The 27,480-nt window shown below is 34.7% G+C and overlaps 1 protein-coding gene across 2 annotated transcripts in view; it reads left to right on the top strand.

Moving 5' to 3' along the window:
• Window positions 1-27,480, top strand: part of LOC149772822 (midasin-like) — a 270,606-nt gene that overhangs the window by 108,314 nt on the left and 134,812 nt on the right. For both annotated transcript variants that reach the window (XM_089947241.1, XM_089947240.1), the window contains exons 49-51: window positions 2,075-2,343; window positions 5,188-5,311; window positions 5,717-5,799. In XM_089947241.1, the coding sequence (XP_089803367.1) occupies window positions 2,075-2,343; window positions 5,188-5,311; window positions 5,717-5,799 (476 nt within the window). The remainder of the gene's footprint in view (window positions 1-2,074; window positions 2,344-5,187; window positions 5,312-5,716; window positions 5,800-27,480) is intronic.

Here is a 27,480-nt window from a genome sequence, read left to right as displayed (position 1 = left end):
TATGTTTGTTCCTGCATGATAAGTTTGTCCCAGCATGATGGGTTTGTCTCAGCATGATAGGTTTGTCTCAGCATGATAAGTTTGTCTCAGCATGATACAAGAAAGATAAAAGGCATGATATAGCAGATAATATGAAAGAGAACACAACTTTCATTATAGGAAACTGGATTGTAGAGATGCTCTGGATTACTCCAGTACTTTCTGATATTGAACATTTTTGAGGTAGGGGTGAAAGTGAAAGTGGCATCAATGTTGACTTCTTTTTCATTTTACAAAGGGTAGACATAAAGGCAACACATTAAAGACATATGTTAGTTATTTTATGAAATTGTAGGTAATTTGAACTGCATTAAATTCTTTCAGCCTGATAAATGTAACCTCTATAGTTTATTTTGCTTGATATTTTGATTTGCGGTAATCTGTTTAGACAGTGTTACATCCAGGCTGTGTGCTCATGGGATTTGCCAAGGGCTGTTCCAGTAAAACATACCTGGGACCTAGGGAAGGCACTTTTGATGTAGGGTACTCACCCATAGATGCAGTTAAGAATTTTCTTATCATTTTAATATGAACTCTATGAAATTAAAGTACCCTGGCATATCTTTTTAAGAAACTGCCTGTATGTTTAAACAGAACAGCCCAAGTTCTGTGCAACTACTACAAGAATATAAGTTGAAAGGGGAGAAGTCATGCAAAAGAAAGAAAATTCCCACATGCTTGATATAATAATGCATTACAATTATCATAAAAATATAGTAAATTCTAGTTTTCATTGAAACCAAAGAGGACAAATTTGATGGATTTGAGCCTGAGGAGGTTGAGTGGGCAATTATAAATGTGGACAGATTAAAGGATTTAAACTAAATATGTATTAACAGCACTCAGATTTGTTCAGCAGCACTTGGATTATGTCAGAAATGACTGCTGTGTAAATAAAAGATGTTTGGTTTTGGAATTAGTATGTATCAATCACTCTGTACCATCACTATCTACTGGTATCTCTCTCTCTCTTTCTTTCTCTCTCTGAATATATTTTTACATAATTACAGTGAACAGTTTATACTGTGCTCATCAATAGGTAATTTGCCAAAATAAGTCATGTAACAAGCATGACTGGCAAATAAACCTTGACATTTTTAAGAAAAAAATTTTGTTGAAGCATAAATTAGAACGGAGAAAGTTCAACTCGTTCTCATATACACAAACGATTCATTCTTACCTGAGCTCTTGTTCTTAGCAAATTTACATCTAGGAAGAAAATTGTAAACAAACAACACTCACAGCCTTTTCTTTTTTAAAGATTTCTTTAATAAGATTTATGTTTTAGTGCATTTTCCAACATGTAATTTTCGAATGATTCAAAAGGTGTCCCACAACTTATGACTCAATAAAAACGATGTGCTCCAGAACATAAAGTGCACAAAAAAAATACTTTTAAAATAAATTTATGGTGTCCCAACAAATACAGTGTCCCAAAATATACGGTAAATACGGTAACTTAAATAATAAGATGGCGATGCTGCTGAAGCAGATGATTATGACAGGTGACATTCACATTACTCAGAAAACTGAGGATGATTGCCCAAACAAAAATGCAGATATAATCCAAGTTTAAATTAGCACGGACCATAATATTTTCATGGTTCACATTTTGAAAGAAAAGGCGGCATGACATGTGATCTCTGCATGAAATAAAAAAAAAAATTCATTCACAGCCAAGGAGGCTTGCATAAATTTGAAAGAGATGGCGATAAAAACCATTACTCCTTACTTCTAAATGGTAGGTTTGGAGAAAAAGAATTATGAGTAAGTCCCACCAGAGCCCAATAAACTGTTGTCTCCTCCCTATTTGTGTTGTGGTGGGACAGAGGGGGAGTTTTCCCTTTGCTTAAGTTTCTGGATGCAGTACTGAAAGGCAAGATTAAGCATATGTCCGTATTGACACAGTTTAATATGGATAATATAAAGTAAACATGGCGACAATCTTTGTAGGCTCTTGTTACTGTCTAATTTTTTTATCTCGTGATTATCATGTAAATTACTAATTGCATTTAATTACTTTGACTCCTTTCAGTCCTGCTGACAATGCTGAGAAACTGAATAGTAGACTACTGAAGTCTGCCCTGACTCTTGTGCTGAATATGACAGCATCTGGAGACTACAGAATTATTGTCAATTATCTTCAGTCACATTTCAAGGGCAGACCACTCTTGAGTCTTCTATCTGCCCCATGCAAAGAAGCCATTGACAGACTTCCTGTGGTGTTTGACCAAATGATGGAACTTCTGAAAATCCTAGGCTATGAGAGGACAATATTTGCAGCAAAAGCAGAAAGTGAACTCAGTAAGTATCATGTTTGAGGTAATGTTTCAAAAACTAATTTTCAGACATTGCTTAACACTTATTGTGTTATTTTTGGACACAATTGTCCTTTGTGTAGCAATAGGATAAGAGGGACAAAGTTTGCTTTCAGAAAGTTGAGGGATTAATTGTTTATCATCCAAAATCCATTCAGCATGTGAGAGCCAAATTATTAAAACATAGAAGAAGTATGCTTCAATATTCATGAGGTTCTGGGGCTGATAATATAGTTGGGACCATTTGATTGAACTATATTTAGGTACAAAATAAAAGATTAAAGGTTAGGTGTTAAAAGTTTGAAGGTATATTTAAATAAAAGATGTAGGTAAAGAAAGTAAAATCATTTGCATATGTCTAGTCAAAATTTGTTATATAAACTACATTCTCATTTGTAAAGGCAATAAAAAATATTTCTTAGTTATTAACAAAAACATTAAAGAACAAAATGTAAAGTCAAATCTGTCATCACAGCTAGTGTTCAGTGTCTCCATTATGGATAATACCAATACCTGTACCCTATCAGATATCTAGGAATTTGACCAAAACAAATCCTTATTTCAGATGTTATACATAAGAATTGGAATTTATTTTTGTTTCTGATTAGTCATAAGTTTCAATACTGGACTGCATAAACTGGTATCAGTACTTTAGTACTTTGCCTTGACTGACCTTCTACTCTTCTGCTTATCACCAGAATACGGTTATTATTAATGATTTAATTACGTGTTGGTCCGTAATTATAAATAAGTTGGCAAAATACAGTTATTATTAATGACTTCATTACGTGTTTGTTTATAATTATAAATAAGTTGGGTTGGTAGTTGATGGTATGAGATTAAACATGGATAATATGTGCTTCAGGTATGAGGTTGATATTGCATCGTATGTTAAACTTTGCATTTTCATTTTGATTGGGATCAATCAGGCAAAACTAGGCAAGCAATGTCTATTTCTAACCATTATTGTAGGCGAATGTTATGTATATCTATATTGTGAATTATACTTTTAGTGAATGACTATAGATTGCAATGAACTATAACTAGGTTGTTGACAAATTTTGAAGTCAACAATGAATCTGTTTACAAGTGTGGGGTAATTTCCCATTGGATGATTAAGTCAGGAGGATTCTATGGCACTATTGGATGTCTTGTGAAATATGTCATGTGAGAGGTATTGTGACATAGATTGAGTAGGAAAATATTGTTACATAGAGTTGTAGGGTGTATATAAGGATGAAGAAGTGGACAAGTAATTCATTACTAATACCTGTTGCCTAATATTGCGCTTGTATGATATCAGTCTGCAGATGTGTTTAATTTTGTGTTTAGATTAAGTTTGAGTGGAAACATTTATGTAAATTAGTTATTGGACAAAGTGCTTGTATCACTGGGACTAAAGCATCATTTGAGATTCTTGTGAATTCACTCAAAGTCATTTTAGACATTGTCATTGTGATACATCAAGACTGTTAGCACTTCAGCATATTCAGGATATAGGTATGTAAGTACCTTCTGGACCTGGAATTCATTCAGAACACTATTGTTTAGGACTTGTGCTAGAACTTTTGAGGATTAGTTTTGATTTAATTTACAATACTGAAAGTTCCTCCTAAATTTTCATCTTATAACTTAGAGAATTAAAGTAAGTTTGACACAACTTGTTTATTTTACTTCCTGTTGCTTAGTTTAAGATCGTAGAGATGCTACAACAAGTAATATCTATTTCTAACCATTACAGTGTGATTAATTTGCTGCTTGCTGTAAGGAAGCAATCTGACTCAACAGTTGCTGATTTCATTGCCTGACTTTGAATATTCCTTTTTTTATTTATATTTTGAACATGTTATGAAATATTTATATACAACCTAAAGATTGCTTTTTTTGCTCTTCAACATAAACAGTAAATATGATGCTTAACTGCAGTTTGTATGAAAATAATTCAGGAAATGTCATGCAACAGTCTAGTGGCTTGCCATGGAAATTTCATGCAAGTCTTATGGCTTGCCTTAGGAAATTTCATGCAAGTCTAGTGGCTTGCCTTAGGAAATGTTTTCCTGAGCAGTTTACTAAATACATGTAAAGCAATTTGTATAACTCATTAACACATTAACCCCTGGAGCTTTTTGTCATTTTTGCCTGAAAATCGCATAGGAAACACATTTTGAAAGCTATTTCTGAATAGACTCGAAAACACCAAATCCCCAGTCATCTTTCAATAACATACTGCCTTGTGGTGTTAGAAACATCGATTTTCATTGGCTATTTGACTCGCACATGAGCATAAAGTTGGACTTCTTTTTTATTTATTTTTTTAATTCTTTTTGCTAAACGGAGCCATTATTTTTGTATGGAGACCACTCTTTATTCCAAATGCCCATCTTATCCTACTTTTTTTTTTGCAAAGGCTCATCTGTCTGTTTGCAGTTCATACCAGTTTGCCTTAGATCTGAGACCAAAAAGTCTAAAATCCGGACACAAAATCAGATTCCGACCATGGACAAATTTTGGGTAATAAAAAGTCGGGTCCAAAAAATGAGGTTTTTCTATCTGTATTTTGTAGTGCAACCAGATATTCTATATTATTTGGTATCATTGTAGAGCTACATCTGTCTACCTTTCTATAATACCACCCACTTTAGTGTATCATGCATGACCATGATGCTACAGAGCTCGGCAGTAGGCTACTACCTCCTGCCCCATAAAGTCGTCGCTAGGGGTTAATGTGTTAACTACCCCTCCCGCCACATCTCCTTGCTAAATGAGAATCACATATAGGAGGAATTAAAACATTGAAGTAAAAAGATTGGGTTCTTCTTTTCCAATCAAGTGTTACAGTTGTTGAGGGAGAGTCCAGCTGATCTGAGATGGAACCAACAACTTTTGGACTTTATAATTAGACAGATACCAACAGATTCAGGATCTGGGGAAGAACTTCATAAACTTTTCAACAGGTTTGTGTTGCGCCTGCATATACACCAGCATTTTCTACTTACACATACACACACACACACACACACACCATACATGCAATGAATTTACTCTCAAATTAACAACATCCATGGCTTTTGTGCATGGAAATTAAAAATTCTATGAATTAATTTCTGTGAGTTTGTGCTTTGGTAAAATAAATGGCATATTTGGATGACAAATTTGTGGATATGAAATCTGACAGAATTAGATTCGCTCAAACACACTTGCAGTCTTGGGGATGTAGAATAAATCGAGAAACAAAGCGTAACGTGACACAAGGTCAGTTTGAGAATTATTGGTAAACATTTTGCATTTGATACCCAGCTTCACAACAAAAATGTGATTTTCATGGTTTTAAGTGACTTAGACTGCAATTTTCATTTCAGGGTCAGTTTCCATGGTCGGACAGTGCTGGAGTTTACCATGATGCATCCTCTCTGGACAACTTTGAAAACTGCTGTTGACAATGGTAAGTATGGATATTCCAAGTAATGACTCCAGTTGACAATGGTAAGAGCAGATATCGCAAGTTATGACCTCCTGTTGACAATGGTAAGAGTGAATATTGCTAGGTATGACCCCAGTTGACAATGGTAAGTATGAATATTGCTAGATATGACCCCTGTTGACAAGGATAAGTGCTAATATTGCAAGGTATGGGTATTTGAGAAAGTATGCCAGTAGTTTCCTGTGAGTCAGTAGTTCTTCCTGGGTTTCCTGTGAGTCAATAGTTCTTCCTGCTGCCTATCTGCCCCACCAGCTTTCTGATCATCCAGAGTAACCTGTAATATGGCTCTCATTATGAAGTGGTTTCCAAGAGAGGCATTTTGTCAGTTGGTTTCCAAGAGAGGCATTTTGTCAATTGGTTTCCAAGAGAGGCATTTTGTCAATTTGCCATGCCACTTTCTGATCTTAAAGAATAACCCATAATGCAGTTGTCCCATATTATGATGCAGTAGTTGAGGTCCATAACTTCTGACCAAATTAAACTACCAAAATGTTGTATACTAAGAATGCAATATATATATATATATATATATATATATATATATATATATATATATATATATATATATATATATTGTGCTTAACTTTGATCCGTGGTACCATAGTAGAGTGTAAGGGTCATTCATAAAAAACATATTACAAAGCTAAATTTTGTTCATGAATGTGGATCATATTTTGGTGGGTGATCAATTGTAAGTAACTTATTTGCTTGGATTTGAGTTAAAGACATTCATAATATTGCAAGATATGGGGATTTGAGAAAGTATGCCAGTAGTTTCCTGTGGGTCAGTAGTTCTTCCTGGGGTTTTCCAAAGTTCTTCCTCCACCAGATATACAGGCCACCATGTATTGCCTGTAATGTGTTAAAAAATGGCTTTAAACCTCACAAAACTAAACTATACCAGATTGAGAGAAGCATGCTGCCTATTTTCCCCACCAGCTTTCTGATCATCCAGAGTAACCTGTAATATGGCTCTCATTATGAAGTGGTTTCCAAGAGAGTCATTTTGTCAATTTGCCATGTCAGCTCTCTGATCTTAAAGAATAACCCATAATGCAGTTGTTCCTCATTATGATGCAGTAGTTGAGGTCCATAACTTCTGATCAAATTAAACTACCAAACTACAGTATACTATGAGTGCAATATATATATATATATATATATATATATATATATATATATATATATATATATATATAGTGCTTAACTTTTATCCATGGTACCATAGTAGAGTGTAAGGGTCATATTACATAGCTAAGTTTTGTTCATGAATGTGGATCATATTTTGGTGGGTGATCAATTGTAAGCAACTTATCTGCTTGGATTTGAATTAAAGACATTCATTTTTCCCTTGCAAAAAATCATGGTCCACCTTTTATTTGTCAGGTTGTTTGCAAAAGTTTTAAGTAAATGACATGACATTGTATGTCCTAGGTCCAGGGCATTTTGTTGCATCACAAGTCAGGTGACGGTCTGTATATAAGGTAGAATAAGTAAACAATTCTTCATTCCTGTATTGACATCTGTCTTATGTGTTCAATTATAATTTTAGAGGAATTATTTTGTTAAATTATTAATCAGAATTACAAAGTGCTCATTGACTGTTTGGAGTAAAACACTTTTTGGGGATTATTGTAAATTTATTCAAAGACATTCTGGAATATATTATTGTGATGCATTAAGACTGCTGGTAAATCAACCTATTCAGCAGTATTGTTAAACATTCAAAACTTGGAATTCATTTTAAATGTGATATATATATATATATATATATATATATATATATATATATATATATATATATTTTTGGACTTGTGATAGAACTTTTAGGTTTATTTAGGATTTAATTCATATTACTGTAAGTTCTTTTTAAATTTACAATTTATATTCTAGGGACATAATTATTTGTTGAATGTTACTAAATTTGGTGGTTTGCATTTGTTTCTGTTGCTTTGCTTAAAACATTGTTATGTATATTTCATTTTATTTCTTTGTTGGCTTTTGTTAATGATTATATGTGATATATGTTTGTAGTTTGTATTTGATGTTTGTCCAAAATCAAGTTCACTGTATACCTGACCAGGGACATTTATTTTGTAAGCGACAGACTGCATTACTAAAAATTTCTCTATGATTGTGGATTAAATATTCAGATCATTTTATCATTGGAGGTAAACATAAACAAGTTTATTTGGGTCTGGGTCTCAGACAGCAGATTTCCACTTGGAAATGCCTTAACTTGTTGACAACTAATGTTTTAGAGAGGAGGCTGATCAATGTCCTGGCTCTATTTTTTTGAATTAGTTTTTTTATATAATTTTTTTTACTTGAGAAATTTCTTATTCTTGGCTTAACATCTTGAAGTTGTCTCAGTCTTATTGTTTCTTCAATTTTTCATTTGGGTAGATTTAATTATTCAGATTATTATACACTGGAAATACAAAGTTCTCATCAATCATATTTTTAGACTGGAATATTATTTTGGAATTAGAGTGAATTCAGACAAAAACATTTTGTGATTATATTATTGTGATATATCAAAAGACAAACACATCATCACACTCAACTGGCACAATAGCATATTTGAGACTACAGGCACATCAACACATTCAGTATTGGAACTTCTTTCGAATATCACTGGAATTCAGTTGGAACTTTATACTTTTGGACCTGTGATTGAACCTTTAGCACTATTTGGGACTTAATTTACAATACTGTTAAATTCTTTTCAAATTTTCACTTTTTGTTCTTGGGAAATAAACTTTTTGTTGAATTTTACAAAATTTGTCAGTTTTTGCTCTTTCCTATTACTTAGTTTAAGACTATAAATTTGTAACAGTGAAAAACTTTGATGCGTAGATGTTTGTTGGGTGGCATGGGGAACAAACAAAATACCAATCATACATATTAATCACATTTTTTATGTAAACGAGTATATATTTTTTTCTTTATGTTATTTGTGCATTTAAGTTTGTCCAGTCCAGATCAAGTGGTTTAATTTTGGTCATGGGGACCATAGTAGTACCATTTGGCATTTAATTTGGTCATGAGGACCATATTAGTACCATTTGGCATTTAATTGGTCATGGAGACCATAGTGCTACTATGTGTGGATTAACTTTGGTCATGGGGACCACATTGGTACCATGTTATGTTGGGAATCACTTTATAATGATGAGCACTATAACAGAGAGCTTTAATGAGTAAAGGTAACAGTTATACCTAGTGACAGTCTCCTTCGGTAATGAAAAAATGAGAAATTTTGTATTGCAATTTAAACATTTTTGATAATATACACTAGTGATAACACCCCTGCTCAAAAGCTTGTATTTGATATAACCTGTAGGAGGGTGGCATCAGAGACTCCCATATTATATTGCTGGTGACACAAGATGATTTGTCATTACTGCAGTTTCCACATTGCAGTTCTAGTGGTGCTGTATAGATTTGTAATTACTGAGATTTAAATATTGCCGTGCTAGTGACAATATATATATTTCTGGTTACTGAGATTTCCATATTGCAGTGCTAGTTGCACTGTATCGATTTGTCATTACTGAGATTGCCATATTGCAGTGCTAGTGACACTGTATAGATTTGTCATTACTGAGATTCCCATATTGCAGTGCCAATGACACTATATAGATTTGTCATTACTGAGATTTCCATATTGCAGTGCTAGTGGCACTGTTTAGATTTATCATTACTGAGTTTCCCATATTGCAGTGCTAGTGACACTGTATAGATTTGTCATTACTAAGATTCCCATATTGCAGTGCTAGTGACACTGTATAGATTTGTCATTACTAAGATTCCCATATTGCAGTGCTAGTGACACTGTATAGATTTGTCATTACTGAGATTCCCATATTGCAGTGCTAGTGACACTGTATAGATTTGTCATTACTGAGATTTCCATATTGCAATTGCTATTGACACTGTATAGATTTCTGATTACTGAGATTTCCATATTGCAGTGCTAGTGACACTGTATAGATTTGTCATTACTGAGATTCCCATATTGCAGTGATACCAAATAACAAATACTTGTTATAAATGAGAGCAGGCAGCATATAATATTGGTTAATAACAAATATCAAATACTTGTTATAAATGAGCACTGGCAGTATACGATATTGGTTGACACCAAATAACAAATACTTGTTATAAATGAGAGCTGTCAGCATGTGATATTGGTTGATAACAAATAATTGTTATAAAGGAGAGCAGGCAGCATGCGATATTGGTTGATACCAAATAACAAAATACTTGTTATAAATGAGTGCAGGCAGCATATGATATTGGTTGACACCAAATAACAAATACTTGTTATAAATGAGAGCTGGCAGCATACAACATTGGTTGATACCAAATAACAAATACTTGTTACAAATGAGGGCAGGCAGCATATGATATTGGTTGATACCAAATAACAAATACTTGTTATAAATGAGGGCAGGCGGCATATGATATTGGTTGATACCAAATAACAAATATATGTTATAAATGAGGGCAGGCAGCATATGATATTGTGAGGAGGATCAAGTTATTTAGATGTTTAACATTAAGATGAACATCTGAATTTTCTTGTTTTTTTTTTTTTAAAAGTGTTAATTACCGTATATACTTGCGTATAAGCCCATTCGCATATAAGCTGACCCCCCAAACTGAATGGGTATAAACACTAAAAAGTGCATGACCCGTGTATAAGCCGACCTACAACTCGGAGAAATCTCAAGATGCACGAGGTAAGTTCTAAATGCATTTATTTAGGCAAAGTTATTTTTTAAAAAATTACATGTATACTTATCTCAAGGTTAACGTGCATGATTATTAAAAAGAAATGGTATAAACTTGTTTGAAAAATAATTTATTTAACTTTCTGTTTTCTTATTTCTGCCTAATTTAGATCTGTGTATAATTTGATCAAATGATGACAATAATTTAGCATTCACGAGTTGCTGTAACACTACCTCTCACTTTTGACTTGATTATTGTTTGTTCATGCATTACAGCATTGGAAATTATATATCAGTGCACCGGTAATTACGTTTTTACTTTGCTTTGAAATTGTAAATACCTAACTCATTAAAATGTAATTCCAGTATGACAACCCAACGAACAAAAATAATATGGTTCGATTCTAATACCATAAAAGCTGAGTTGTAGTTTGCATTGATGTACACCATACCTGTCAACTTTAACGCTGGAGGAAAAAAACCTCCAGATTTTTGGGGTCACTCCATGCCTACCTCCTGATTACATGTCTTCTGATTTTTGTTGAGAACTGCTGATTATTACATTATGTCTTTGATTTTCATTTCTTCTAAACAAGAAAAGTCCCACATGTTCTGTTGTATCACCTGTGAATTATTGTTGTGATGAAATAATTACTTTTCTATAAAGAATTCGCTTCTTCACTAAATAGAATGTTAAGTTTAAACATTATTCACATAAATTAATGGTTTTCTTTTACCTCTACAATAAAAAAAATAAAATTAAAAAAGACCAGAACAAAAAAATAAAACACAACAATAAAATCGTCCACAATTAATTTCAATCCCAAGAATGATCACTACGAATGCTGTAACTTCATATGCTATAGTGCCATTCCCATGAAAGAAACTTAAACGAGTGAACACCTGGCATTTTTGTACCGTATATACCAATGATAATTACCATTGTTAAAATTATAAATGAAGGAATGAAAATAAATACCATGCAGCAAATGTGTCTTCAAAAAACTAATTCAGAATGCATATTTTATAATAATCATTACTAAATGCTTTATGAGTTTACAATAAGGGAATACGGTCGGATATACAAAGAGGGGAAAATAGTTGCCACATGTACGGTACCATGAGACTAGCTATTTTGGTATGCCTTTGCCCCTATTTAAACAAAACTATGGTAATCGTGCTAATATTAAGGAAAAAAGGCAACTACACATCAGTGTATTTGTATAGTTACTGGTCAAAATTCCCTGTTATCACAAGCCAGTTTTAGGGTTTTAATGATTAACTGGCCTGAATTTCTGTTGCAAAACTTAACAAATTCGCCGACTATCAACATAGGAGATGCCGAAACATCAAGCTTTCCATTGTGTGGAAAGTTATGATGTTTGTTCAGTTAAAACACAAAACTAAAATTGATTGATGATGATCTTAGTTGAACTATATGAGAATTTTAGCCTTTATTATTACCACTCTTCGCGAACATGTAAATTATGATGGTTACATGCCTTGTTCAAATAAACGTGCGTACCTTTTTAAAAATATTACCTCAGTTTGTAGGATCGCTTATATCATTGAAAATGAGTAAACTCGTGAGCAGGTGATTCAACATAAATGACACTGGTATTAAGGACTAGGTAAAATGTTAGCTGGAAGAATGCAATTTGGTCGAAACAATGAATAAAGCAAAATCTGCATTTTGTTTGGGAATAAGTAATGAATTTAAGTGATGCTATGCATGCTTTGCACTATTTAAGTACTGTATATTATAGTTCAGCATGGTCTCCCTGGTAAACTCAACCGGCCCGCGAATTATGACGTCAGCATTTACCTTTAATTGAATTTGTATTGGAGAAATCAGAAAATATCCACATGCAAAATGATAACAAAATCAATCATAGTACAGTGTGACCCCCCTATAACACGGTAGTTGGGAGCCATAAAACCCAACCGCATTATATACCAAACCGTGTTATATGCAACCAAGTCAGTTAGCTGAAGAAAATGTACCCCCCCCAAAAAAAACAAGTGTGTGTGGGGGTAATAAATGCGGGCAGTAAAATACGTGCTTCGTCGGCACAGTTACCATCTTTAATTGATGCATATTAAATGAGAAATACACCTGTAGTGAAAACAGAGAAGACATAATATAATAGTTTACTTTATTTAGAGAACCATGAATTGGTACTTACACATGAATCCTGTTTATATATAACTATCTAATGTATAGCATGAATAGAGTATCAACAGCGTGTACTCACCTGCGAACCTCATCATATACATTGAATCCACAATACAAGTGATTCCATCGAAAATATGCACACACAGCTTTAAAATATTCATTATTTTTGTAACAGGTCATATTGGTCTGAATTCAGTGGAAAAACAGCACAATCACGTAACGAATGACGGAGCACATTTACTTTAAAATATGTTCCAAGTCATTAAAAGCTAGTTTGTGTTTTAAGCTGCCGTTGGCATAAATGTTTTCCTTACAAAAAGGAAACTTTCACCGCACAGTTAACATGTTCCAGTCAGGTTGAAAAATGCAAATATCCATCAGATTCCATCACTTTTATTTAAGTTTGGTACTGACTTCCTTTGACGAAAAGTTCTTTGCTGTTATTGAAAGATTGTAGTTGGCTTTCTTTGATGAAGGGTACATGCGCTATTGAAGTCACCGCTATAGGACAGCTTTGGAAAACCAAACGAATGCCCATTTCTTATTGTGGCGGCAACATGAAATAATTGTATTGCATGATTGAGACTGGTATTTTTTCCATTTGCTGGGTATGTTTTCATAACAGTCAGTGCTTCAAAGGTAATCTATTTTAGTTACTGTCCCACCATGCCTACTGAATAAACCAGTAAAAAATTATTTTTTTTTACATTTGTGGTAGCAGCGTGATGCTGCCTTCCATGCATGCTTCTGAAAATTAACAAAGGGTCAACAGACGAGAGAGACGATAGAGACGCAGGTGTTCTGATGACAGGGATTATTACAGAAAACATGAGCGTTTGGTGGATTTAATTCTGAGTGAAATGAAGAGGAATTTTACATACTATCCACATACAAATGTCAGTCTTTGTAAATATATTAATTACTAGCGAGCGGCTGAAAATCTGATGAAAGATAGATTACAAGACGATGCCTCATCCGGTTGATCTCCGTTACCAGAAATGTCAACAGGAAAAAAGCGGATATTTCACAACATACAGAATTCATGCTAGATGTCAGGATAAGCGATTATGATATAACAATGCACTGTTTAGATGGTTTGTCAGTATAGAATTTGTTTATCTAACAATAGATAAATTTCAGTGCATTTTATATCCAGTTTGCGGCTTCTTTTCATGGGGCCTTGGAATTTCTGCATTCCAAACCAGTGGTTGTATATAAATGTTTACCCAGCCAACAATGTCACCAACAAATAAAAAAAGCCACTTGGTATGTTTTGCTATCAATAAGGAAAAACTATCCATGTTTGCGACATTGGTGAAGACCTACGCAATCCCAGAATAAAATTTTTATGAGTTTTTTCTTCTTACTTTTAAGAAAAAAAAAAATACATGTTCATGTACGAGAAAAATACTTTTTTGTGTATGAGAAAAATACATATAAAATTTCAGGAGCTAAGCCGTGATCGTCTTGTATTATTCATATGCGATCTCTTCCCCAGTATGATAAGCAACTTATGTTTTCTCGTACTTTTTAAGAATTTTTTTTGTGCACAAGAAATATACATGTATATGAAATTTCGGGAGCCACACCACGACCTCATTATATCCAAATTCGCAATATAACGGAGCGCGCTATAGTGGGGTCATACTGTGCTGTGTAGCAGTTTAATAATTGTTGGGTCACTGAAAGTTAATGTTTTTTTACATGCCCATGTCTTAGGACATGGACAAAATTATTGCTTTGTGTCCCAAGATTTATACCCATTACAGTAGTCAACAAAAAAACCTAAAAATTTTCAAGTTTAGACATAGGCCCGCGGATAAGCCGACCCCCCCCCCTTCTTCCAGGCCTTTATTTTTTTCCTAAATTATTTGGCTTATACGCGAGTATATACCGTATGTTGCAAAAAAATTATGATATTTTTAGATTTGATTTGTACATAATAGCAGTCTCTGTTTTAATTGGATTTGGGAAGATGGAATATTGGACGATATTGAAACCATAAGATGTCAGAATAATGATGACTATTGTACAGTAGCAACTTTAAAGCAAAATTAATGTAGTATTAACTTGCATATAGTTTGAAATTGTGTCATTTTCTTGTATTTAGGATCTGAAATAAATGGAACACCTAATTTTGTCAAAATTTTCTGGATGTTAATCTTTTACAAAATTTAAAGGGCTGTTTATTTGGGAACACAAATGTATATTTTTCTCTTCCTTTATTCAATCTCTCTGAAGCACTTTTGGTTGGAATTGATTGAAAATCATCAGTTATAGGAAATAGTAGCAGGATGGGTTAGTTTAACCTCTGTACAAAATTACTGTTTTCTGGTTATAAATACATGCGACATTAAATTTGATTGAAATTTTATATGCTTGAATTTATGTACAGCCAGTTGTTGTTTTCTTTGATATAGACATGTAGTATATTTTACAATTTTAGAAAACATAAGATATAAATAAGAAATAAATGTGACAAACATTTGTGGTCTATTTTGACTAGCATAATTTGTGAAAGGTCATTTGGAATTCCTTCTCAGTTTGACTCAGAGTATTTTAACAGAAGTTTTAGTTTTATCACATCATTGCAATGGTGGAAACAGATACTGGTTTATGGCTATTTTCGTTATTCAGTTAAATGTTTCGACAGGCAACTAAAAATTAGTTGGAACATGCTGCACAGCTTTTGTGCAAAATCAACTCTAAATGTTCTGTTTGTTTTTAATGGATTAAACCTATTATACATGTGAAGTAATCAGGGAAAGGAAAATAATTCATAAAGTTTAGTAATAAATTGGTTTCTATATCTCATGTAATTTTTTGCTGTATGGTGGATGTTATGTGTGAACAGATATGATAATTATAATTATAAAAGAAAAGACCCTAAAACCAGGTATTAAGATAAAAAGTCATAATTCAGAATAGTTTATTGTTGCTGCTGTGATATTATATGTTTTCTTAAAATAAATCTTGTAAATTTTAACCACTGACAGTTAAAAATATTTTTTTATGGTAATGGTTTAGTGTTTTAGTTCATATTTTACAAGTGGAGTCTTAAGGGTGGAGATATACTGGAATCGGCCTGTCTATCCATTTATCCCTCTATCCCTCTTTTCTGATTTATATATCTTGAAATGTTTGTTAGACCTTAATCAAATTTGGCATTCTAGCTTATTATGACTAAATGGCATGTCACATCAAAAGTCAGCTTTCTTAGGCAAATACACTTTGGTTGAAGATCAACATAGGGATCACTTTGGCATCCATGTGCATGTCTGCCAGTATAGCCTTATGACCGCCCAGGTGTACCCTAGATTAAAGTCACAGTTAAGATTTTTAGATTAAGCTCAAATGTTACACGTTTTTACTTTCTAGCTAAAGAAAAGATAGGCACAACTAAAAGGGAGCCATTGCTTATGAAACTTTTCATGCTGGTATATCATGAGTAGATGCTATACGCAATAATGGGATTTATCATGCAAGTACTTCTGAGTTATCTCCCCCTTATCAATACTGCTTTGATGTTAAGTTTTCCTGAACCATTGGATATATCCTTATAAAACTCGATATGCTTTCATGACTAATGTTGTGTTGTATAGGGAATGGGCTTTATCAGATTGGTACTCACCTTTCCCTGTTTGAAAATTATACGCCCTGTCTGGTGTGACGTCGTCATGAAGTTTGGTATGCATTATTTCTTATATTGTGCCTATGCAGCATGTGGGTTTTGTTAGATACTTTTTTGGCTCTGTTAGTCATAGAAAAGAGTAGCTTATGAGTCTGTAATGCATCACCTATCCATCTGTTGGCACAAAGTTTTTTATCACTTCTCAATATGCTTCATGGATTGGCTTGAAAATCTACACATACATTCATTCCAGGGTCTTGTTGGTCTAGAATTGACATTGCGCTTCTCAGACAGCTATTAATATGGTCACCAGAATTATGTCTAAATGGTATTAATTGAAAATTGTGCCAGTCTTACATCAGTATGGCCACCATGGCAGCCACTTTGGAAATCTTGCTAATGGTGTCGCTGCTCAAGGAGTTTCACTTCTTATGATGTCTAGGTGAATATGTTGGTATTGCTACTCCTCCTTGATGGATGGTCATATCAGCATTGAGTTTTCACCAAAAGACTTCTTTTATTGTCAGATTGGTCCTAAAGGAAAATTTCCAATATGACCACCACGTCAGCCTTCTTGAAAATCTTGTTATTGTGGCTTCTGCTGAATGGAAATGCACATCAGCATGGGAAGACTTCTTATGTCTAGTTGATCCTAATGGCAATTGATACGGATGTCATATATGACAGACATTTTGAAATTCTTTTTATTCCTACTCCTCCTAAGTGGATTACCATATTGATATGGGGTTTTCACCAAAATTATTTTTATGGAAAATAATTGGTCATAAATGAAAATGGTGCCAATCTTGTATACTTATTTCTCCTTTGTCTTTCACATCTTAACTATTTTACGTAACTTTTATGCTCCTTTGTAAACTATACCACTTTCACATCTTAACCATTGTACATAAAAGTATCCTTACTGGTCTTGGCATGCATGTGTATCTTGGTGTCTGGCTTTCAAAGAGTTCTGTTCCACTGTTTTGGGCTGGTTCTCAACAATTCTGTTCATTGTTTTTTGTCTGGCCCTCAACAGCTCTGTTCCTTGGTTTTTGTCTGGCTCTCAAAGAGTTCTGTTCCGAGGTTTTTGTCTGGCCCTCAACAGTTCTGTTCCTTGGTTTTTGTCTGGCTCTCAAGATTTCTGTTCCATGGTTTTGGGCTTGGTCTCAATAATCTGTTCCATGGTTTTTGTCTGGCCCTCGACAGTTCTGTTCCATGGTTTTTGTCTGGCCCTCAACAGTTCTGTTCCATGGATTTTGTCTGAATCTCGAACAGTTATTCTGTTCCAAGAATTTGTTCTGGCTCTCAAGAGTTAAGTTCCATGGTTTTTGTCTGGTTCTCATCATTTATTCTGTTCCATGGTTTTTGCTGGCTCTCAAGAGTTCTTGTCCATGGTTTTTTGTCTGGTTCTCAACAGTTCTGTTCCATGGGTTTTGTCTGAATCTCAACAGTTATTCTGTTCCAATGTTTTTGTCTGGCTCTCAAGAGTTCTTTTCTGTGGTTTTCATTTGAATCTCAACAGTTATTCTGTTCCAAGGTTTCTATCTGGCCCTCAACAGTTCTGTTCCATGGTTTTTGTTTGAATCTCAACATTTATTATTCCAAGGTTTTTGTATGGCTCTCAAGTGTTCTGTTCCAAGTTGTTTGTCTGGGCCTGAAGAGTTCTGTTCCATTGTTTTTGTCTATCTCTCAACAGCTCTGTTCCATTATTTTTGTCTGGCTCTCAACTGTTATTCTGTTCCATGGTTTTTGTCTGGCCCTCAAGAGTTCTATTCCATTATTTTTGTCTGGCTCTCAAGAGTTATGTTACATGGTTTTTGTCTGGCTCTCAAGAGTTATGTTGCATGGTTTTTGTCTGGTCCTCAGCAGTTCTGTTCCATGGTTTTTGTCTGGCCCAAACAGTTCTGTTCCATTGTTTTTGTCTGGCCCTCAAGAGTTCTGTTCCATGGCTTTTGTCTGGTTCTCAACATTTCTGTTCCACGGATTTTGTCTGGCCTTCAACATTTCTGTTCCATGGATTCTATCTGGCCTTCAACATTTCTGTTCCATGGTTTCTATCTGGCCCTTAATGGTTCTGTTCCATGGTTTCTGTCTGGCCCTCAACATTTATGTTCCATGATTTTTTTCTGGCCCTCAATGGTTCTGTTTCATGGTTTCTGTCAGGCCCTCAACAGTTCTGTTCCTTGATTTTTTTCTGGCCCTCAGTAGTTCTGTTACATGTTTGTTGTCTGGCCCTCGACAGTGCTGTTCAATGTTTTGTGTCTAATCTCAACATTTATTCTGTTACATGGTTTTTATGTGGCTTTCAAGAGTTCTGTGCCATGATTTGGTCTGGCTCTCAAGAGTTCTGTTCCAAGATTTTTGTCTGGCCCTCAACAGTTCTGTTTCATGGTTTTTGTCTGGTTCTCAAGAGTTCTGTTCCATAGTTTTTGTCTGGCCCTCAACAGCTCTGTTCCATTATTTTTGTCAGGCTCTCAACTGTTATTTTGTTCCATGGCTTTTGTCTGGCCCTCAACATTTCTGTTCCATGGTTTCTATCTGGCCCTCAGTGGTTCTGTTCCGTGGTTTCTTTAAGGTCCTCAACATTTCTGTTCCATGGTTTTTGTTTGGCCCTCAACAGTTCTGTTCCATGGTTTTTGTTTGGACCTCAACAGTTCTGTTCCATGGTTTTTGTCAGGCCCTCAACATTTCTTTTCCATGGTTTCTATCTGGCCCTCAATGGTTCTGTTCCATGCTTTTTGTTTGGCCCTCAACAGTTCAGTTCCATGGTTTTTGTCTGGCCCTTAACATTTATGTTCCATGGTTTTTGTCTGGCCCTCAACATTTCTGTTCCATGGTTTCTATCTGGCCCTCAATGGTTCTGTTCCATGGTTTCTGTAAGGCCCTCAACATTTCTGTTCCATGGTTTTTGTTTGGCCCTCAGCAGTTCTGTTCCATGGTTTTTGTTTGGCCCTCAACAGTTCTGTTCCATGGTTTTTGTCAGGCCCTCAACATTTCTGTTCCATGGTTTCTATCTGGCCCTCAATGGTTCTGTTCCATGGATTTTGTCTGGCCTCAACATATCTGTTCCATGGTTTCTATCTGGCCCACAACAGTTCTGTTCCATGGTTTTTGTCAGGCCCTCAACATTTCTGTTCCATGGTTTCTATCTGGCCCTCAATGGTTCTGTTCTGTGGTTTTTGTTTGGCCCTCAACATTTCTGTTCCATGGTTTTTGTCTGGCCCTCAACATTTCTGTTCCATGGATTCTATCTGGCCCTCAATGGTTCTGTTCCATGGTTTCTGTCAGGCCCTCAACATTTATGTTCGATTGTTGGAATTGAAATGGTTGAAATTTTAATACAGATTAGCCTACCAAAAGTCCTTACTAGTGTTAAGAATTAGCGTCGCCCACAATATTGGCATGGTATGTTTCATTTAAAGTCAGAAGAACAACACCAAGGAGCTAAATTGAGATCAACTGCAAAAGATCAGTGCAGATTACCATTTCCATAAACAAAAACAGTTAAAAAAATCAGTTGCTTACTCTGGTGTTATTCTGTGGAATGAACTCTCCATAGCCATTTGACAGAAACAAATCTACATTTGTTCAAAATACAACCATTATTATGAAGGGCAGTTGTCACTTTAAATATTGAAATACACACTCTCCAGTTTGCTGTTATTGTATATCATATTTACTTTGTACTTGTGTGCTTAATGTATACTGGGGGCTTCAGGGTAGAATAGTATATTATACAAAGTTAACCTCATAAAATGAAGTGTTTAGTAGCATTATTATTATTATTATCACTATAATAATTATTATTATTTATCCTACTTACGACCTCATTAAATTCTCAGGTGTTGAAGCAATTTTTACAAATTTACACCTTTATTTTTTATATCTTGGACTTTGACTTTCTGGGAGGATGAAAATCCATTTTAGCACACGTAAGCAATCATCACAATGTGGTAGACCTGAAATTCAGTGGATATATCAATATTATATGTAAATAGTATTTTTAGAGTTCAGGCCTTTACAGTAAAAAAAATTTCAATTTTGGCCACATTTTGAATTTTCTGGACTTTTTTTGACAAAAACTTTTTTTAGTTAGGCAGATGAAATCTTTTAACACAATTAAGCAACAAACTTTTGAGGTAGGAAAATTAAATTTAGTATGCATTCTTCCATGTATATGTAGATGACTTGGTTAGATTTACATGCCAATAAATAGTTTTCTTCATTTTTGAAATTTTAGGTTGAAAGATAGATTTATGTTTTACTAATTTTTATAATGATCTATAAACTCAGTGAGCTTTTTGTAAAGGGATTTGGGTAACAGTGACCTAAATTTAATGTTTGAGTTACTAAAGTGATGTTACCTATACTGGTAAGACTATACCAAAGGAATTGTATTGGTAAGACTATAACAAAGAACTCATACTGGTAAGATTATACCAAAGGACTCATACTGGTAAGACTATACCAAAGGACTTGTACTGGTAAAACTATACCAAAGGACCCATTCTGGTAAGACTATACCAAAGGACTCATATAGGTAAGACTATACCAAAGGACTCCAGTAATACTGACCTATTTTGAGTGGCTTAAATTATATTACCGGTACTGTATGACAGAGTCACATATTTCCTGTCACATTTCTCTTTTGAACATTTTTTTTAAAAAATCAATAAAGACTATAACCTGATGTCACTTACCTGGATTAGAGTCGTTAAGACAGGTGTCCAGAAACCTGGATTATACCATCCATCCTAATTGGCATCAGCTTCACAAGATAATGGAGCAAAATGTTACAAGATGAGGTTCTTGTTCTGGAAGAAAAAAAGAAAATGCTTGACAGAAGCAAGCTATGCAAATATTTCCAAATGGATGGTTGTATGCCAATAAATTCTTTAATTACATTTTTCCCATTCTTGAGTAAATAATATCTTTCTTCTCAAACATTGTTGAATAAATAGCATTTATAAAGCGATGCTTTAAGTAGAGGAATATTGATTTGTGAATCATCAGCATCCTTGGAATAGAATTTACATAGTTGTATATTGTCTCTAATCCCAAATTTCTTAGAACATTTTTTTCTTTCCTAGAAATGGAATGTGTTTAACTTCCCAGCACTGTATGCTCTTACATTTATTTTTTACAAAATAAAATGTCTCACATTTTTCAGAAATTCCTTCCAAACTGATGTCTATATGGTTTGATGTACTGCCAAGTTGTTGACCCTTTGTGTTGAATATCTGTTAAGTCTTGATCAAAACTGCTCTTACCAATAGAAGCTGATTGAACATGATGCCTGCTGTACAAAATATTAATTTGATATTCTCATGGCTGATTTGTTTGTATCAGTTCCGATTACCAATATTTACTAACAGATTTGCATAGTCTGTGGCTTCATGGATTGGATGATCATACAGTCAGTAAATTTCACGAATGCTTATTGAGGCAAATAAATTTTCCTAAATGTCTTTGAAGAAAGAAATTGATTTCCATTTTATAATTTAACTGCACATAATTCAATCAACAGAAAATTAAAAGTATCATTAATGTCGAAAATCAATCACATCCTTGCAGAAGCTAATTAAGTTACCTAACTAAATTACCTAATTATCCAATAATTTGTTAATGTTAGTAGTTTATAGGAATTTTGAGAAGAGTATAATCAATTAAAAATGTAAACCTGCAAACATGAATGAATGTTCACATAGATGTCTCCATCCAAGTGCAATCCCACACAACCATTATTAGTGTCTACTCAGATGTTTCAATACGTATTGTGTAGGTAAATAAATGTCTGCACTGTCTACACATGATAATAAATTGGAATCTCTTCTGTTTACTTGTGTAAATTAGACACACAGATGTGAACAGTGTAGACCTAGATCTGTCGTCTTATAATGTGTAGGTAAATCGGGGTCTACACCATTTATTTGTGTATAATAGATACCTAATTTGAATTGTATAGACTCGTGTTATGATGTAATATGTTAGCAAATTAGGATAGACACTGTTTATTAATGTATAACTGATACCCAGCATTGAATAGTGTAGACTCGTATCTGTTATCACATACTATGCAGGTAAATCAGGGTCTGTACTATTTACTTGATAACACATCCAGTGGTAGACAGTGTACACTCAGATCTGTTACGTATGTAGGTTCATCAGGGTCTACACTATTTACACACATAACAGACACCTAACCTTGGATAGTGTAGACAGATCTTCATAACAAAATGTATAGGTAGATCAGGGTCTGCACTATTTACATGCATATAACAGACACTTATCCTTAGGCAGTGTAGACAGATCTTCATAAAAAAATGTATAGGTAGATCAGGGTCTACACTATTTACATGCATATAATAGACACCTAACCTTGGACAGTGTAGACAGATCTTCATAAAAAAATGTATAGGTAGATCAGGGTCTGCACTATTTACATGTATATAATAGACACCTAACCTTGGACAGTGTAGAGAGATCTTCATAAAAAAATGTATAGGTAGATCAGGGTCTGCACTATTTACATGTATATAATAGACACCTAACCTTGGACAGTGTAGACAGATCTTCATAAAAAAATGTATAGGTAGATCAGGGTCTGCACTATTTACATGCATATAATAGACACCTAACCTTGGACAGTGTAGACAGATCTTCATAAAAAAATGTATAGGTAGATCAGGGTCTGCACTATTTACATGTATATAATAGACACCTAACCTTGGACAGTGTAGACAGATCTTCATAAAAAAATGTATAGGTAGATCAGGGTCTGCACTATTTACATGCATATAATAGACACCTAACCTTGGACAGTGTAGACAGATCTTCATAAAAAAATGTATAGGTAGATCAGGGTCTGCACTATTTGCATGCATATAATAGACACCTAACCTTGGACAGTGTAAACAGATCTTCATAAAAAATGTATAGGTAGATCAGGGTCTACACTATTTACATGCATATAATAGACACCTAACCTTGGACAGTGTAGACAGATCTTCATAAAAAATGTATAGGTAGATCAGGGTCTGCACTATTTACATGCATATAATAGACACCTAACCTTGGACAGTGTAGTCAGATCTGTTATATAGGTAGATTAGGGTCTAAACTGTTTACTTGTGTATAACAAACATCTGACCTTGGCCAAGTTTGTAGACAAAGATCTGTTATAACATAATGTTTAAGTAGATCACGGTCTACACTGTTTACTTGTGTATAACAGACATCCAGCTGTTGACAGTGTTGACCTTGATCTACCCACATATTATGTGATTACAGATCTAAGTTTACACTGCACACAGTTTGATGTCTGTTATACTCATGTAATCGGTGTAGATCCCGATTCATTGGCACATTATGCTATCACAGATCCATGTCTAAACTGTTTTATTATGTACAAGTGAAATTGTACACCTGGATCTGGGGCCCCGAGTGGCCGAGTGGTCTAAAGCGCTCTTCGTTACAGATCACTGCCATCTCACCTCTGTCTGCGGCGGTTCGAGTCTAAGATTCAGCCAATGTGGGCATGTGAGAAAGCCTGCCAGTAGCTTCTCGTGGGTCGGTGGTTCTTTCCGGGGTTTTCCGGGTTCTTCCTCCACCATTAATACTGGCTGCCATGTATAGCCTATCGTGCTGAAAAATGGCGTTAAACCCCACAACAACAACAACAACACCTGGATCTACCTACACATTTTTTCATAACAGATCTAAGTCTATACTTTTCAGAGTTGGATGTTGTTATGCATGAGTGCAAGTATAGACACACTGTTTAAAATTTGGTGTACTACACACAAATATCCAGTGTAGACCCTGATTTACTGACACATGATGGAAAATCTGAATCTACACTGTTTAAAATTTGGTGTACTACACACAAAAAATCCAGTGTAGACCCTGATTTACTGACACATAATGGAAAATCTGAATCTACACTGTTCAAAATTTGGTGTACTACACACAAAAAATGCAGTGTAGACACTGATTTACTGACACATGATGGCAAAACTGAATCTACACTATTTAAAATTTGGTGTACTACACACAAAAAATGCACTGTAGACCCTGATTTACTGACACATGATGGCAAATCTGAGTCTGACTGTTCAGAGTTGGGTGTGTCACACAGTTAGGCCATAATTTACTTGCACATATCATGATAGATCTGAGTCTATTTTGTTCACAATAGATCAGAGTATACCACTTACTGATGACATACACAGGAAAATATTGATCAATTACGTCCTATCATGTTAAATCTATACCACAATATGACAGTATAACATGATAATTTTTGTCTAAACTAATTGGCACTTTGAATAATTAGTTTTTTGTTTTTTTGTTTTACTGTTTGTACACACATCTGTGTCCCTCATGGATCTTGTTGTACTGTTTGTACACACATTTCTCTCCATCATGGTTCTTGTTTTACTGTTTGTACACACATTTCTGTCCATCATGGTTCTTGTTGTACTGTTTGTACACACATCTGTGTCCCTCATGGTTCTTGTTGTACTGTTTGTACACACATTTCTCTCCATCATGGTTTTTGTTTTACTGTTTGTACACACATTTCTGTCCATCATGGTTCTTGTTTTGCTGTTTGTACACACATTTCTCTCCATCATGGTTCTTGTTTTACTGTTTGTACACACATCTCTCTCCATCATGGTTCTTGTTTTACTGTGTACACACACATCTCTATCCATCATTGTTCTTGTCATACTGTATATATACACATCTATGTCCATCATGATTCTTGTTGTTTTACCATATGTAAACACATCTGTCCATCATGATTTGTGTGGTTTTACCATATGTAAACACATCAGTCCATCATGATTTGTGTGGTTTTACCATATGTAAACACATCTGTCCATCATGATTCTTGTGGTTTTACTATATGTAAACACATCTGTCCATCATGATTCTTGTGGTTTTACCATATGTAAACACATCTGTCCATCATGATTCTTGTGGTTTTACCATATGTAAACACATCTGTCCATCATGATTCTTGTGGTTTTACCATATGTAAACACATCTGTCCATCATGATTCTTGTGGTTTTACCATATGTAAACACATCTGTCCATCATGATTTGTGTGGTTTTACCATATGTAAACACATCTGTCCATCATGATTCTTGTGGTTTTACCATATGTAAACACATCTGTCCATCATGATTCTTGTGGTTTTACCATATGTAAACACATCTGTCCATCATGATTTGTGTGGTTTTACCATATGTAAACACATCTGTCCATCATGATTTGTGTGGTTTTACCATATGTAAACACATCTGTCCATCATGATTTGTGTGGTTTTACCATATGTAAACACATCTGTCCATCATGATTTGTGTGGTTTTACCATATGTAAACACATCTGTCCATCATGATTTATGTGGTTTTACCATGTGTAAACACATCTGTCCATCATGGGTCTTGTGACTTTAAGCAATGTGCTGCTTTTTACCAAAATGATTTATAATACTTATTGCTTCAATTGATTTTTCTGTTAGAAATCTTTAAAATCTCTGCTATAAATTTCATAGTCTACCAAGATTTTCAGCAGAAATAAAACATACGCTGTGTATTACTCCACAATTAGGCAGAAATAATAGTTTGTCCCTGTTAATTAGTCCTCTGAAATGAAGGCCCCGAGTGGCCGAGTGGTCTAAAGCGCTCTCTGTTACAGATCACTGCCATCTCACCTCTGCCTGCGTGGGTTCGAGTCTCAGATTCAGCCAATGTTGGTATGTGAGAAAGCTTGCCAGTAGCTTCTTGTGGGTCAGTGGTTCTTTCTGGGGTTTTCCCAGGTTCTTCCTCCACCATTAATACTGGCCGCCATGTATAGCCTATCATGTTCTGAAAAATGGCATTAAACACGACAACAACAACAGCCAAGCTTTCATCCAACTGTTGATACATTTATATAACTGTCTTGAATACAGAACCATACATGTACTCATGAAACAAATCTCTCAGTCTCACAAAATATTATCTTTAGGACCTAATTATTTAAATTATCTCAATTTCTCCAAGGAAATGAAATAATCTTAATTTTCATCCGCAAGTTTTATTTTCTCTCAAGAAACCCAACACAGCCATCAGTATGGAGATTTTATTATAGATTCCTGTTTAACGCCAATAAAATCTCCAGCAGTCAGATTTGATTGGGACTGCATATTAGATAGTATTTATCCTAGAGTGCCTGTGGTTGTTTTCAGTGAGAATTCTTTATACAGTCAGGCCTTTTTGTCAATGTTACATTCATCAGCTTCCTCTCTCCTTATTACGTGGAGGAGATTAGATTATAATTCTGTGATTTCTGGTTGTGGAAGCTGATTTAGAAAGAGATTCCAGTTGATTGGCCATAAATTTGCCTTATATCACTGTCATCGAAATCTTTCCTTCAGTTTGTGTAGTAAACAATTTTAGCAGAGAAAAACATTTAGATAAACCATGAATTCAAAAACCCAAACAACAATAATCCATCAGTGGAAACCAAGAAACCTTTTCCACCCCATGGAAACAAAAGGACACCTTACCCATTTACATGGAAACAATAGGACACCTTACCCATTTACATGGAAACAACATGACACCTTACCCATTAACATAGAAACAATGAGACACCTTTACCATTCCATGGAAACAATAGGACACCTTACCCAGTTCATGGAAACAATAGGACACCCTACCCATTCCATGGAAACAAAAGGACACCTTACCCATGTACTTGGAAACTATTGGACACCTTACCCATTTACATGGAAACAGTAGGACACCTTTACCATTTCATGGAAATAATAGCACACCTTACCCATTTACATGGAAACAATAGGACACCTTTACCATTCCATGGAAACAATAGGACACCTTACCATTTACATGTAAACAATAGGATCTTTACCATTCCATGGAAACAATAGGAAACTTTACCCATTCCATGAAAACAATAGGACACCTTTTCCATTTCATGGATACAATAGAACACCTTACCCTTTTACATGGAAACAATATGACACCATTACCATTCCATGGAAACGATAGGACACCTTACCCCTTCCATAGGAACAATAG

This window comes from Sinohyriopsis cumingii, unplaced genomic scaffold, assembly GCF_028554795.1.
Source record: "Sinohyriopsis cumingii isolate HCF-2022 unplaced genomic scaffold, ASM2855479v2 utg001164l, whole genome shotgun sequence".
In the NCBI taxonomy this organism is placed as follows: Eukaryota; Metazoa; Mollusca; class Bivalvia; order Unionida; family Unionidae; genus Sinohyriopsis; species Sinohyriopsis cumingii.
The sequence above is the reverse complement of the archived record's forward strand: the minus strand, read 5'-3'. Positions and strand labels throughout refer to the sequence as shown.